At 46.6% G+C, this 13492-nt stretch overlaps 1 protein-coding gene across 3 annotated transcripts in view; it reads right to left on the bottom strand.

Annotated features, from left to right (window-relative positions):
* LOC147887968 (uncharacterized) overlaps positions 1-13492 on the bottom strand; it is a 320694-nt gene that overhangs the window by 188267 nt on the left and 118935 nt on the right. For all 3 annotated transcript variants that reach the window (XM_087393486.1, XM_087393485.1, XM_087393487.1), the window contains exon 8: positions 3609-3757. In XM_087393486.1, coding sequence (XP_087249612.1) covers positions 3609-3757 — 149 coding nt within the window. The remainder of the gene's footprint in view (positions 1-3608; positions 3758-13492) is intronic.

The raw sequence follows: 13492 nt of genomic DNA, 5'->3' as shown, positions 1-13492 counted from the left end.
TATCCCCAGGGTATATCGGCGTTCATATGTCGCACTCACTCAGGATTGCCTTGGGCCAGCTCAGGGTATCTTCCCACAGATTATACGTTGAGGCCGGCAGGATGCGTCGTACAGCTACCGGACATAGACCCAGGCGAGAGACTAGGATATGCCCTTGTTGCACTATGGGGGAGGTGGAGACTGAGGAGCACTTTGTTTGCAGATGCCCTTTATATTATGAGATCCGTGGCAGATTTCACTGTTTATTTGGGCACGGATTTGGACCTCTCTCTCGGATTATGGAGTATGAGGATCAGTATTGCTTAGCGTTGTTCATCAGGGAGATCACCAGATACAGAGAGAGATTCCTCAGAGAGCACCGACGCATCCCTGCCAGAGACCTCTTTATTCATGAGGAGCAGGCGCAGGACCATGAGCACAAAGATAGCCCAGCTTGCCAGAGAGCATCGATGGTTCCACCCCGAGGATGTACATATGACATGATCCGGCAGCACCACAGGATGATCTTACACAGAGGCCGTACCCGTCGCTTTATTTCTAGACGACGGAGGATGATGGCAGATTTTCGGAGGAGATTGCTCCATGGAGACTTGGCACCGCCAGCAGCCCGCTTGACACTTGCCCAGATCTTCACACTCATGGCAGGAGGCATGGTTGATGGCCATGACTTCCATCATTTCTTTGGATCACAGACCCCTTAGGGAAGACGATGTTCCTCATATTTCATATTTTACATTTTGTATCTAGGCATTTTTGGTACTCTATTTCATTTCATTTTGTATCTAGGATTTTTGTAGCCATTTTTGGCATCTTAGCTGTATTACGATGAGGCCACCTAGTTGGCGCATCGTTGATGATGTATTTTCCTTTCGGATGATTTTGTGTCCCATAGGCCATGTATGGCCTTCCGTGGACCTTTAATAAAATTTCTTTCTTTCTTTCTTTCTTTCTCTCTCTCTCTATGTATCCCTTTGGATAAAGAGATTGAGGAGACCACGCCCTCCACCACATCAAGAGACAGCTTGATAGACACAGATACGAGAGCTTCTCACATCTCATCAAAGAGCCACTAGGTTACCTGGATATATGGAACTTGGGCATGTGCTAGGAGCGTTAGCTTTGAGCACCTAATACTCTTTTGATATTTTGCTACTTCTACTACTTTGTTCACTAGCTTAGCACTTTAGCTTTCAGAAAGGGCCTTAGTGAGCCCTTTGCTTCAGCCCTTAGTGGCTTGTATGAGTTACCTTTTGACTTTGCGTTTGTCTCATAGGCCCGCGAGGTCTCTCGCAGATGTTAATACATCTTTCTTTCTCTTAGGGTCCAAAACCAATTTGGGCTGAACCCCCATAGGTACTTTATTTCACATATGAAAAATTTACAGAGAGTGCAAATCTGTAGCTCAAAGCTAATTACAAACATGAGAAAAGACTGAAACTACAAAGGAGAGAAACTCCTTCTCTTGGCAAGTGCCAAGTGTCTAATTTCTAGCTACTATCTAAACTCAGGCCTTGGTTAAGTTCTTCCAAGCCTTCCAACTCCCATGGTCACTTGCTTTGCTAAGGCTCGTCCTTAGCTCCATGAAAATTGAGTATTTTAACCCCTCTTGGTACTTGCATCAATTTAATGAAGCACACTGCCATGCCAGCCATTAACCATTAGCTTTTGCATGCAAGAATAAACTCTAGACTAATCCTAGTCTCTGTGGGTGTCCCCACCAAGCAAACCAAAGTGCACACCAAAACATTAATTCTCTGGTTGACTAAGGTCAACCCTCTTTGACTATAATTAAGAGGCTTTGACTAAAGTCAAGGCGCCTTAATTATAAACAAACCTCTCCAACAGAGGTTGGAATATCTTGGTTGACTAAAGTCAACCCTCTTGTCCTAAACCAAGTCTCTGTGCAAGCCTTCTTGATCGAATTCAAGTATCTTTGACTTTAGTCAATGCTTTGACCACTTACAAGATCTCTTTGACCATAATTAAAAACCAAAGAAGGACTCCTTAATTATGATCAAATAAAGGGTCAACTTTGTACTATTTATAGCTTGGTAACACAATCCCCTCTATTATTGGGGTGAAAAGGTTGAGGAACCCAACCTTATGTCTTCCAATAAAAAGGAGGATCCACAGAGATCTAGACAGGTTCATGACTCCGTGTCCAAAAACCAAGTGGAGAAGAGAGTCTCAAACTGGAATGCATGTACCTACCATAGTGCTATCTGCAGGTGACCAAAAAGTGTATCCTGAAAGCATCTTACCTAACTTGGCACAATCCTTGGCATCCAATTTGTGTTCCTGAATAAAAAGAATATCAACGGGACCCCCAGTAACACTTCGATGAAGCTGGGGGAGAAAGTCAGATGGAACACCTTACTCGACTTGGTGGCGGAAACAAACCCCTCCACAGAGGAAGACCTACTAGAAGAGCAAGGGAGGGATCCAAGTGGAGGAAAATCCATGGAGGAAAGAACTTGTCCACCTAAGGAAGGAGCCACCCTGGGGTCAAAAGGAATACCAATCACTGCCTCACCAAAGGTGGAGGGCACAAAATCCTCCTCAAAAAAGCTCAATAGATCTGCTAGGGCTGAAAAAGAGTTCCTGAAAACCAATCCGGCATCGGGGTCCCTAGAATCCCTACAGTTGACACTAGAGAGTAAGTAAACACAACCCCCTTCCTTTGGTCAACAAGGGGGAATGCAGACGAAGAATGGGACTGTTGTGAGAAACCATGACCATGAAGATCTGCCGAGGTTACAATCAGATCAAGGTGGGAAGCTACAATCTAGGCAACATCCAGAGGAGCAATCGGGGCAACGTCCGAGGTAGTAACATCTTAAGCTGAGCACGGGGCAACCTCAAGTATAGCACGGTTGTAGCCTGAGAAGGATCATAAGAATCATATAGCAACAGACAGAACGAGAATGTCCGAAGGTCCGTAGTTTGGAATGAGTGAGGGCCTGTAGGTGGTGAAGGAGCATGGAGCCTAATCGGAACCCACTGATGGCTAGCAGGAGGTACTGAACATGTGACTGGTGTTAGGTGATGAGGTGGTGTCGAAGGTACACTTAAAGGAGTACGAGAAGAAATCGCATCACGGGTTTTCTTATGCCTTTTGTTTCTTCTTTGGGCAATCTCTAGCGAAATGCCCAAAGACTCTACAAACCCGACACTGGTCCTCTTGCCTGCTTGCAATCTCAACTCTCTACCGAAAAGAGAGCCATTTGGGCACTAGAGCAAGATGTGGTCATCAGTAATGTTAGAGTCAAAGACAATGACCCTAACTCTAGGTATCCCATTGGTACACTTCTTTAGATTACTACTATCTGAGTTTATTGATAAGGATTGAGAATAAAAGAACTGGGTTTTAAAAAAGTGAAACAAATCAAATCTGAATAGCAATATTCAAACTAGATTTTCAATACATCATGACCCCTACACACAAGTGAAAATGAATTCACACCACCAACTATTATGAGAACAATTTTAAAAAAATGTTATTATTCAATAGTAGAAAGTGGAACCCCACCCCCAAGAAAGTGGTGAAGAAACTTAAACAATTTGTTGAGCTAGCTATTTTATTTAAAGACACGTACTTAATCAAATACCTTAATGGAAACCCTTCCAGAAAGCCACAAGAGAAGAAAATCCAATAGCTTAACATTGTCCTCCTTCCCAATCCATGAATCTTCAAACATCGCAACACTTCCAACTACAACCACTCTTCCTTGTCCTTTTCCTCCTTGCCAAATCGCTCCTGCCATGGAAAAGAACATTCCAAAAGTTTCCAACAACCACTATGAGAAAATATATCTAATGTTAATGCCATGACTTTACTCAAGATATGCATGAATTATGATACAATGGTTCAAAAAAGTTAAAATTTGTATTTTCTACCTTGAATAGGTTAGCGACATGTCTATGTATGACTTTGAGAGGGATAGCACATGCATGCATATATGCATGTGAATCTAAAAATGTGAAGATCAGTATGGATGTTTAAAATCTTCACAGCAACAAACACTTTCTCACACGCACATGCACACATGCATGCGTGAACATGCGTGCATGTGGAGACACACACACACACACTTTTTTGGTGAATTTTTTGTTGATTTATATTATAGAATCACAATCCCAAAAACGGGGTGTGGGAAAATACATCACGAGAAGATCTCAATATATGACAGATACACATCATAGTCTGTGTACTTAGTTTGCAAGCAATCATAGAAAGATTGCTGCAGAGAGTGCCTGAAGAAAGAGAAAAGTGAAAAAGTAAGATCATCAAAGACTCTATGATTTTTGTCCTTCCATAGAGTCCAGAGTGCCATGTAGCGAACCCAAGTGAAAAATAAATCAAAATCCTGTCTAGGTGGGTGTATTCCAAAGAGCCAGAATAACTTTCCAAAGGTAGCATATGGAAATTGAATTCGCAAACGCTGCCCAAGGAAACTCAAAAAATCACGAGTATGGGAGCAATGCCAAAGAAGATGAGGCACAGACTCCAATGGAGCCAAACATCTGCGACAAATCGCCAGAGCAATATTCCTGCATTCTAAACGTTGCCCAAATGGAAGAACTCCCAACAAAGCTCTCCACAAGAAGACCTGTTGTTGGAGTGGAATTTTTGAGTCCCAAATCTGTCTCAATCTTTTCCATCACCACTTTGCAGTGCAATTCATTTGCCGAAGCTGATTCACCTTGTGAGAAAAGAAGACACAGTAATATGTGACAGCCTCAAAGGATGACAAGGTGACCCTGGTGAAGAAAGAGTCCAGTCCTAAAGACGATCCTCAAGCTCCCATGGCAGAATGGGCTGAAAAGGCTGGAGCATTCCAATAATAGTTTGCCACATGAAGCGGTAATGCATACCAAGATCAAATTTTGCAGCAGCCAAAGCAAAAGAAAGGAGAATCCGGATCCAGGTTCGGAGCCACCCTACTTGCCCTCATTGCCTCTCTGCTTTGGAGACAATTCAGCATTGCTTATGGGATTGGAGACAGGCGAGGATGATTTGGATGGGGGAAGCCAGGATTTTCAGTCACTTTGTGCACTTCCCATTCTTTATGACATGGGGCTCAGTGGCTTGGCTTTCTCTTACGGGGCCTCAGGTCTTTAATGAGAGACATGACTCTTCTCGGGCCATTTCGATTCGACGTCATCAGGTTGAGTCCTATTCTTTGGATGTGGTACCACACCTTCCTTTTGCAGTAGTACATGCCTCTGTGGATACCTCTTGGGAGATACTGGTGGCGAGCATAGCAGCCTGGCATATCTGGAGAGCCAGATGCATAGAGGCATTGGAGGGAACTCATGTTCATCCCTCACACACATTGGCTAGTATTTGGACAGACAATTTGGACAGACACCATACATACTTTGATGGCCGTATGGACGAGCATGCAAGGAGACTCCCGTGCAGCCTCAGCTAGAAGGGCTTCTTTCTTCAGGGAATGGAAGGATTCTCCTTTCTTCTATGAGACTCTTACATGGTTGAGGTGGCACTTTCAGCCTCAGCCTTGGTTGTTTTCCACCTCATTTTGAGGGGGTTTATTTATCCTCATGGTTACATGATGTATTTCGCTTTGAGCTTGCTCTCGCGGGTTTTTTCTCTTACTTAATAGAAGTCTCTTTCTTGAAAAAAAAGAAAGAAAGAAAGGAGAGTCCCATCATCATGAATAACATCCGCAATTGAGTGGATCCCTTTCAAGCTAAGGAAATATGAACATCTAGGCTCTTGCACTGCCAATGGAGGAGCAAAAGCCTTTGACCAATGTATGCTCTGTGCTCTGAGAGAGTTTCTCTGCAAAGGTTTCCCGACCATGTCATTCCAAGTGTGAGAGGACATGTTGCCAATCAAGTAACATATGACAAACGAGAGGACAACCATTGTTGACTCTGTGCCAACATGGACTTACGTAGAACAGAATGTGTGTGTAGAGTAGCGGCAAAGCTCCGCTTGTACTTGCATAAGGCTAGAAATAATCCCTCTTAGAAATCCAATTTGCATGTTCTACATGCAAGTTCTACATACAACTCCTACATGCAAGTTCTACATAAGACTTGTACATGCGAGTTCTACATGCAGGTTCTACATACGACTTCTACATGCAACTTCTATATGCGAGTTCTACATGTAGAAAGAGAATGTGTTACAACTTCTATATGCGAGTTCTACATGTAGAAAGAGAATGTGTTACAACTTCTATATGTGAGCTCTACATGTAGAAAGAGAATGTGTTACAACTTCTACATACGACTTCTACATGTAGAGAGAGCATGTGTTACAATTCCTACATGCAGAGAGAGAAGCTCTCCAACTTGTATAAATATCCCATAATGGAATGAAGCCCACACTCTTTGGGGCATTGAGTTGAGTTCCACTTTGGTATTCCAAGCAATTGTCTCAAGTGTCCATGCTTCCTTGCACTCCACGTCCAAAAGCATGTCCTAACCTTGGAACCCCTCCTCCCCTCTCCTCCAACCTTGCAACCCATCCTCTTCCTCTTCTCCTCCCTCCTCCTCCTCCCTCCTTCTCCTCCTCCTCCCTCTTCCTTCTCCTCCTCCCTCCTCCTCTTCCCTCCTCCTCCTCCTCCTCTCTCCTCCCTTCTCTCTCCTCTTTCCCCCATGCTCTTACACCTTCTTCCTCTTCCACTCCTATGCCCCCCCTAAACCCTAAGTTCCTCAATCCTTAATCTCCATGATCTACAAGGGAGACGAGACCCTGGAACCTCCTTCTAAACCTTGGAACTCCTTCTAACTCTAGAACCTCCTTCTAAACCTTGGAACCTCCTTCTAAACCTAGAACCTCTTCTAAACCTTACAACCTCCTCCTAACCCTTAAACTTCTCCTAAACCCCACAACCCTCAATAAAGGCGAAAGCCTCCTTCATTACTGATACACGTTCCTTTTACACATGCATGCACTATGTTTGCTTACCACACTTAAGCCTACGTCTCTCACTGGAACACGACTCGAGGTCCTAAGCCACACATATACTACAAACGACAACCCCAATATATCTATAGGTGACAAAAAGCCTTGGAACCCTGCATACTGAGAATACCCTGCTCTTCCTACGAAAGCAATAGGAAAGAGCCAACATTTGGTGCCGCTGCCGGGGAGACTAGCGTCTTAAGTAATGAGTAAACATACGCAGGTATGTGTAAAAAAAACAAACTACTTTAAACTTTCACGAACATAACACTCAAGGGTAAGGAGAGAGAATTTTTTTTCCATTTCTAGCCAAACATATCAACCCCAAGCATCAACCTTGGGTTACTACCTTAATAAATTTTCTCTATTTCTTAAAAAGGAACCACTTGATAAATAATTAGGCTAGATAGTGGACACGAATGCGTAGAGCTTGCAATTTCGATCATTTCACATTTTTGCAGAAGAGCAAACCGAGCTATCTATAAAAAGTTACGGCTCGGGAAGAGTTTAGGGTTTAACCCTAAACCTAAACTCATTTCCTATAAAAGCCCACTTCACCTCCTCATTCTTCATCTTTCACATTTTGCCTCCATCCTTTTCTTCATTCCGAGCCCTACACAAGACACTCCTCCCTCTCCATCGACCACCACCTTACTCCCATCCTCACATGGTAAGTGACTTCGAGCCCATCTCGCAGCGATAACCTAGCCATCCACCCACCGTCCATTGTTCCTCAACAATCCCATTACATCGAGAAAGACTTGGAGAGCGTTCAGGTGACCACCTCTTCCTCCCTTAGGATTTCCGTCCGTCAAGTTTTATTTCTTCTCTCTTTTTTCCCCCTCTCATTTCCACCACCCCCTCCCCCTCCCCCCCTCCCCTCTCCATCTCCACCACCCCTTTTTCCTCCCCCCTCCATCTCCACCACCCCTTCCCCCTCCCCCCCTCCATCTCCACCACCACCTCCCCCTCCTACCCTCCCCCCTCCCCGATCCATCTCCACCATCTCCTCCTCCTTTTCCCCCCTCCATCTCCACCACCCCTTCCCCCTCCCCCCCTCCATCTCCACGACCATCTCCGCCCCCTTTTCCCCCCTCCATCTCCACCACCCCTTCCCCCTCCCTCCCTCCATCTCCACCACCTCCTTCCCCTCCCTCCCTTCCCCCTCCCCCCTCCATCTCCACCACCCCTTCCCCCTCCCCCCCTCCATCTCCACCACCACCTCCCCCTCCCTTCTCCATCTCCATCACCACCACCACCCCTTCCCCCTCCCCTCCTCCATCTCCACCACCTCCTCCCCCTCCCCCCTCCATCTCCACCACCCCCTCCACCTCCCCCCCTTCCCCCTCCATCTCCACCACCCCCTCCCCCCTCCACCACCCCCTCCCCCTTTCTCTCTCTCTCTCTCTCTCTCTCTCTCTTTCCCTCCCCCTCCCTCTCTCTTTTCCTACCCCCTCCTCTCTCTCTCTCCCTCCCTCTCTCTCTCCCCTCCCCTAGTCCCTACCCATCCTCTTCCTCCCTCTTCCTCCCCTCCCCTAGTCCCTACCCATCCTCTTCCTTCCTCTTCCTCCCCTTCCCTATTCCCTACCCAGCTCCCTACCCAGCCTCTTCCCTCCTCTTCTTCCCCTCCCCTAGTCCCTACCCAGCTTCTTCCCACCTCTCCCCACCGACCCTCCCTTTCAGCCCCTTCCTCCCCTAGTGTAGGCTCTTCTTCGGTCCCTGACTCCCTACTTCCTTCTACCGGATCTCTCTCTTCAGGACCTCCATTTGCACCCCTTCTTTACTCACCTTCTTACCCTCTTACCCCCTCATCCTTGTACCCCCTCTCCCCTTTACCCTCCACAGCGGAAGCAGTCCTGGCAGATAATCTGCGCTTGAGAGATTTAGTTATGCAGTGTGCATGGAGACTTGCAGACTTCAGGGCGCTGCGATTCAGTCTCTCACAGCACAAATACACACACTGACTGATCAGCTATCGACAGTTGAGAGTCATAGATCTGATCAGGACTCCCATATTCGCCAGCTTCATACCAGAGATATTGATCGGGACATCCAGTTACGGACACATGCTGAGCGCATAGTGCAGCTGGAGGCACGCATTCAGGAGCATGTTGTGGCATGCGATGATCGCCTCTAGCAGCTGCATGTAGCTCCTCCAGCTAGTGCAGCAGTTGAGGAGAGGTTGGCCACACTGCAGACAGAGGTACAGAAGACCTCAGAGTGGGTGGACGTTGTGCGTAGAGCCCCACAGGCCCAGCAGACCACAGTCTCTGAGACTATTGCCGAGAGTCAGCGGCGAGCTCAGAAGGCCCTCAACATCCGCATCCGCGGAGTTGAGCGATCAGATACGAGATCAGCCATGGATCAGGCGACAGATTTCATATCTGGGACACTCGGAGTTCAGGATCATGGCATAGTAGCTGCATATCGAGTGCAGCACGGCACCAGCCACTTATCATCAGATTCAGAGATGCTGAGGCCCGTCTCGCAGTATTATTACGGAGATCCAGATTGAGGGACCATCCACAGATTCACATGGATGAGGACCTTACAGCTCTTCAGTGGGAGGAGCATAGACGTCTCATTGCACAGAGGGATGTTGCCCGTCGTGAGGGCAAGTGGGCCGTGATCAGAGAGGGCAGACTTTTGATAGGAGCTATGCGATCTAGACCGGCTGGAACCCACAGTTGACGACACGAGGCCTATGGGACACGTAGTCTGCCAGATAGCTTGAGTTTCGCAGTTTGGAACTGTAATGGTTCCCTCACAGCTCAGCCTGGCAACTTACGAGAGGCCTTTTTTGATCAGGACATCGTCTTCTTTACAGAGACCCATGAGAGCCCAGAGAGAGGCTTGCCGCAGGTGACAGGGTATGCCTGGGAGTCTGTCTTTCGACAGCAGACTAGACGATCAGGAGGAGTCAGAGGATCTGGCGGTGTGGCAGTTCTTTATAGAGAGCATCTCAGATCGATACTCACAGTCATGAGGAGAGACCATCGGGCCAGATATCTTTGGGTACGGATCAGGAGACCCCCCCTGAGAGACTTGTTTATTGCAGTATGCTACTTTCCCCCGAGACAGTCTCGTTATGCCTCAGATGGACCAGGACAGTCACCTTTTGAGGATTTGTCAGCCGATGTATTGGAGTACTCACGCCGTGGAGAGGTCATCCTTTTAGGAGACTTCAACGCGAGGACATCAGACAGACAGGCAGAGATTTTGGACTTTGCTGAGGATCCAGTCTTAGTTCCAGCTGCCCCAAATGAGAGTTTTCCACGCTTATCTTCAGATAGAGGGGTAGAGGTGACAGATCAGGGACATCGCCTATTGGAGCTTCTCTCATCGCACGGCATGGTCATTTATAATGGACTTCGACAGTGGCCGCATTCATCCACAGCCACATGTTTTCCCTTCGCGGGTGGTGGTACGAGCGTCATTGATTACGTCTTGGGTCCCCCGACTTTAATCCCTTTTGTACATAACCTCACAGTCGACCCTTTTATGCCTTCAGCCGATCATGCACGTCTGCACTTTATTCTTACCCAGATTCCTCATGCCCCCCCTTCTAGACATCATGAGCGTCAGCCATACTATGAGGTTCATTTTGACCACCAGTTTGATGATATTTATAGCCAGCACCTGAGTGGTCTTCTCCGTCCGCACCTTCTCGATGCCCTACCCTCCACACAGGATCGGTGGGACCTTGTACATACCTCCATCATCTCGGCAGCCCACAAGTCCTTCCCCATCACTTGCCACACATCCAGTCCTCCACCAGTCGGTCTTGTGCCTTGTAATGGATGGTATGATGAGGAGTGTAAAGAACTCCGCAGGAAGCTTCGCCTTGAGACACAGGAGAAGTCTCCCCTCCTCATTGAGACCAAGAAGAGTTACAAGCGTTTGGTGCGACGCAAAAAGTGCCAATTTCTAGCCCGGAATGAGGAGGAGCTGAGAAGTTTACTTTTCAGCTGTGATTCCAAGGAATTCTGGAAGAAATTCCTTCGCTTGAAATCTCAAACTCCTCTTACAGACCCGCAGGTTTGGCTTGCCTATACTTCCACTTTATATGATATTCCAGACCAGCCACAGATCGACGTATCCCATGTGCCTAGACCCACCTCCTCTGCCTTATTCTCATCCAATAGTGTCCGAGCAGCAGCTCATCGTTTGAAGACTGGGAGAGCTAAGGACCATGATGGATTGCAAGCGGAGTATGTAATCCATGGGATTGATGCCTTAGCTACAGTCCTCTCCCGTCTTTTTAACGAGTCCATTTGTACAGGTCTTCCACCTAGTTGGCTAGAAAATACTATAGTACCCATACACAAGTCGGGGGATCCTTTGGAGGCATCGAACACTACAGGACCATTATGATTGGCCATGTCATGGCCAAGATTTATGCGACCATTCTAGAAGGACATATAAATGACCATGCCGAGGCGACAGGCACGAGAGCTAGAGGGCAGGCAGGATTTCGTGCAGAGCACTCGACTCTAGATCATATCTTCACACTCAGGGCTTTGATTGAGGAGGCGAAGTCACGTAAGCAACGGCTCTATTGTTGCTTCGTGGACTTCAGAAAGGCATTTGACACTGTGCCGCGTTTCAGACTCTTCCAGCGACTTCGTGACTTGGGATTTAATGGGGAGATTCAATGGGCGATCATGGCCTTGTATGAGAGAGTCACAGGTAGAGTCAGGACACGGGCGGGGCTGTCGGGGGAAGTACGCAGTACGATAGGGGTGAAGCAGGGGTGTCCTTTGTCTCCGTGGTCTCTATATCGTGTTGGGATATCTCAAGGTGTATGCCTCAGGCACACCTTATGTTTCTATGTGTGAGTGCTAGAGGCACAGTTAGGTGCCCACAAGCACAGTTAGGTGGTGGAAAGCCACATAGGATGATTGAGAGAATCTAGGAGCAGATTGAGGAGATGATTGTGGAGCTCTGAGGTCATCAGTGATGTCAGTGACCTTGTATGAGGTGCCTACTTAAGGACCTCACTCTTCTTCATTCTACAAGCAAGTAATGCAAGTATTCTGAGTTTGTGTCCACTCTTTGCTTTCCTTTCAGCTTTCCAACATGGTATCAGAGCCCTTTGATCCCCCTTGAGCCCATTTCTGCCACATCATCATCTTCTTCTTCATCTTCTTCTTCCCATCTTCCTCCTTCTTCCCAAAATCTTTGAGAGCTTGGTTCTCCACCTACAAACGACCATTGCCCAAACCCTCTGAGCTGGAAACTCCTCTAGTATGGGCGAACTTCCACCTGCAAGCAATTGAAGAAAAAACGTCTGTGGTGGCTGCCATTCTCCAAACAGCGAATTTCTTCTGTTGCTCAATACTCCCTGCCTGCTCCGCCATTGCCTGAGCCCTCTTAGGAGTAGATGGGCGACCTCAAGACGAAGATTTTGAGCCACTTTTCAGGTCATTTGGTTCAGTAACGAGGGAGAAATCGTCAAAACTCAGTTTCAGCCTGTAGCAACTCTCCCGGGCAAAAGTGCGCACCATTTCGTCCAACCTCTATGCTGGACCCTCTCTGGTATATGAGCTTTCTTTTGCTTCAGAAAGCCCTCTTTTCCTTGCTTTGAAGAGTGAGCTATAAGCCCTCCAAGTTCAGCTCTCTAGTTTTGACAGTTTTGACAAGCTTTTGAAGATGATGCTACATAAAATGCTACTCTAGCATTTCTGGTCTTTTGAAGCTTTCAATAACTTCAGTACAAGTGTTGCTTCAGTTTTGTTTTGAATTGCTAGACCTGGTTTTGATTGGAAAGTACTTATTTCATCCACTTCTATGAAGCATGTAAGAAGAAGCATCATTGTTTGAAATTTGGTCACAAGACTTTGCTACATTAAATGCTTATATTTTGAAGCATTTCAGTTGTTATTCTAAGCCCTGTAAGAGACAAGACACTACCCAATACCTGGGTTAGAGCCTCTCATGGCTTGCTTATGCAAAATATGTGAAAAGCCAAAACATAAAGCAATGTCTTGTTATGCTACAAAGGATGAAAATGCCAACCTGACTTCCTTGTTGAAGATTGCCAAGACAATGGTTGCCAAAAAGGAAGCAAATACAGAGATCTACCCTCTCATGGCACTTTTATTTGACTCCAAGTACAAGAAAAAGATGAAGGTCAGATACCTAAGATATGCTTCTCTACACAACTATGGAGACGACAAGATAATTGTTCTCTTGAAGGATATGATTTTCAGATCCACTTGTTCTATCATAGTACCATCTTATAAGGCATTAGACACTGCCCATGTGGTAAGACCTTGCCTTAACATGGATATTCTGCCTCCACAAGATGAGGCATCCCATGAAGATTATGCATTTTAAACATCTCTATGTATGCTCCAGATCTCTCTTTTTATGTCAAGGTACTCAGCCTGGATAGTCCTCCAAAATGAATGAAAATAAACTATTGTGTTTTGTGTGTTTTGTAAACACCTCTGGTCACCTTATGATGTAGGCCATGTGTATGTTTTGTTCCATGGTACCTCCTGCAGACATTGTGTGCATGTACATGCAGGGGAGATAACCATTGGAAAG

The sequence above is a fragment of the Dipteris shenzhenensis genome, chromosome 22 (assembly GCF_047967505.1).
Source record: "Dipteris shenzhenensis isolate YYH24624 ecotype China chromosome 22, Dip_SZ_1.0, whole genome shotgun sequence".
Classification (NCBI taxonomy): domain Eukaryota; kingdom Viridiplantae; phylum Streptophyta; class Polypodiopsida; order Gleicheniales; family Dipteridaceae; genus Dipteris; species Dipteris shenzhenensis.
This window is presented reverse-complemented; position numbering and strand designations above follow the sequence as displayed.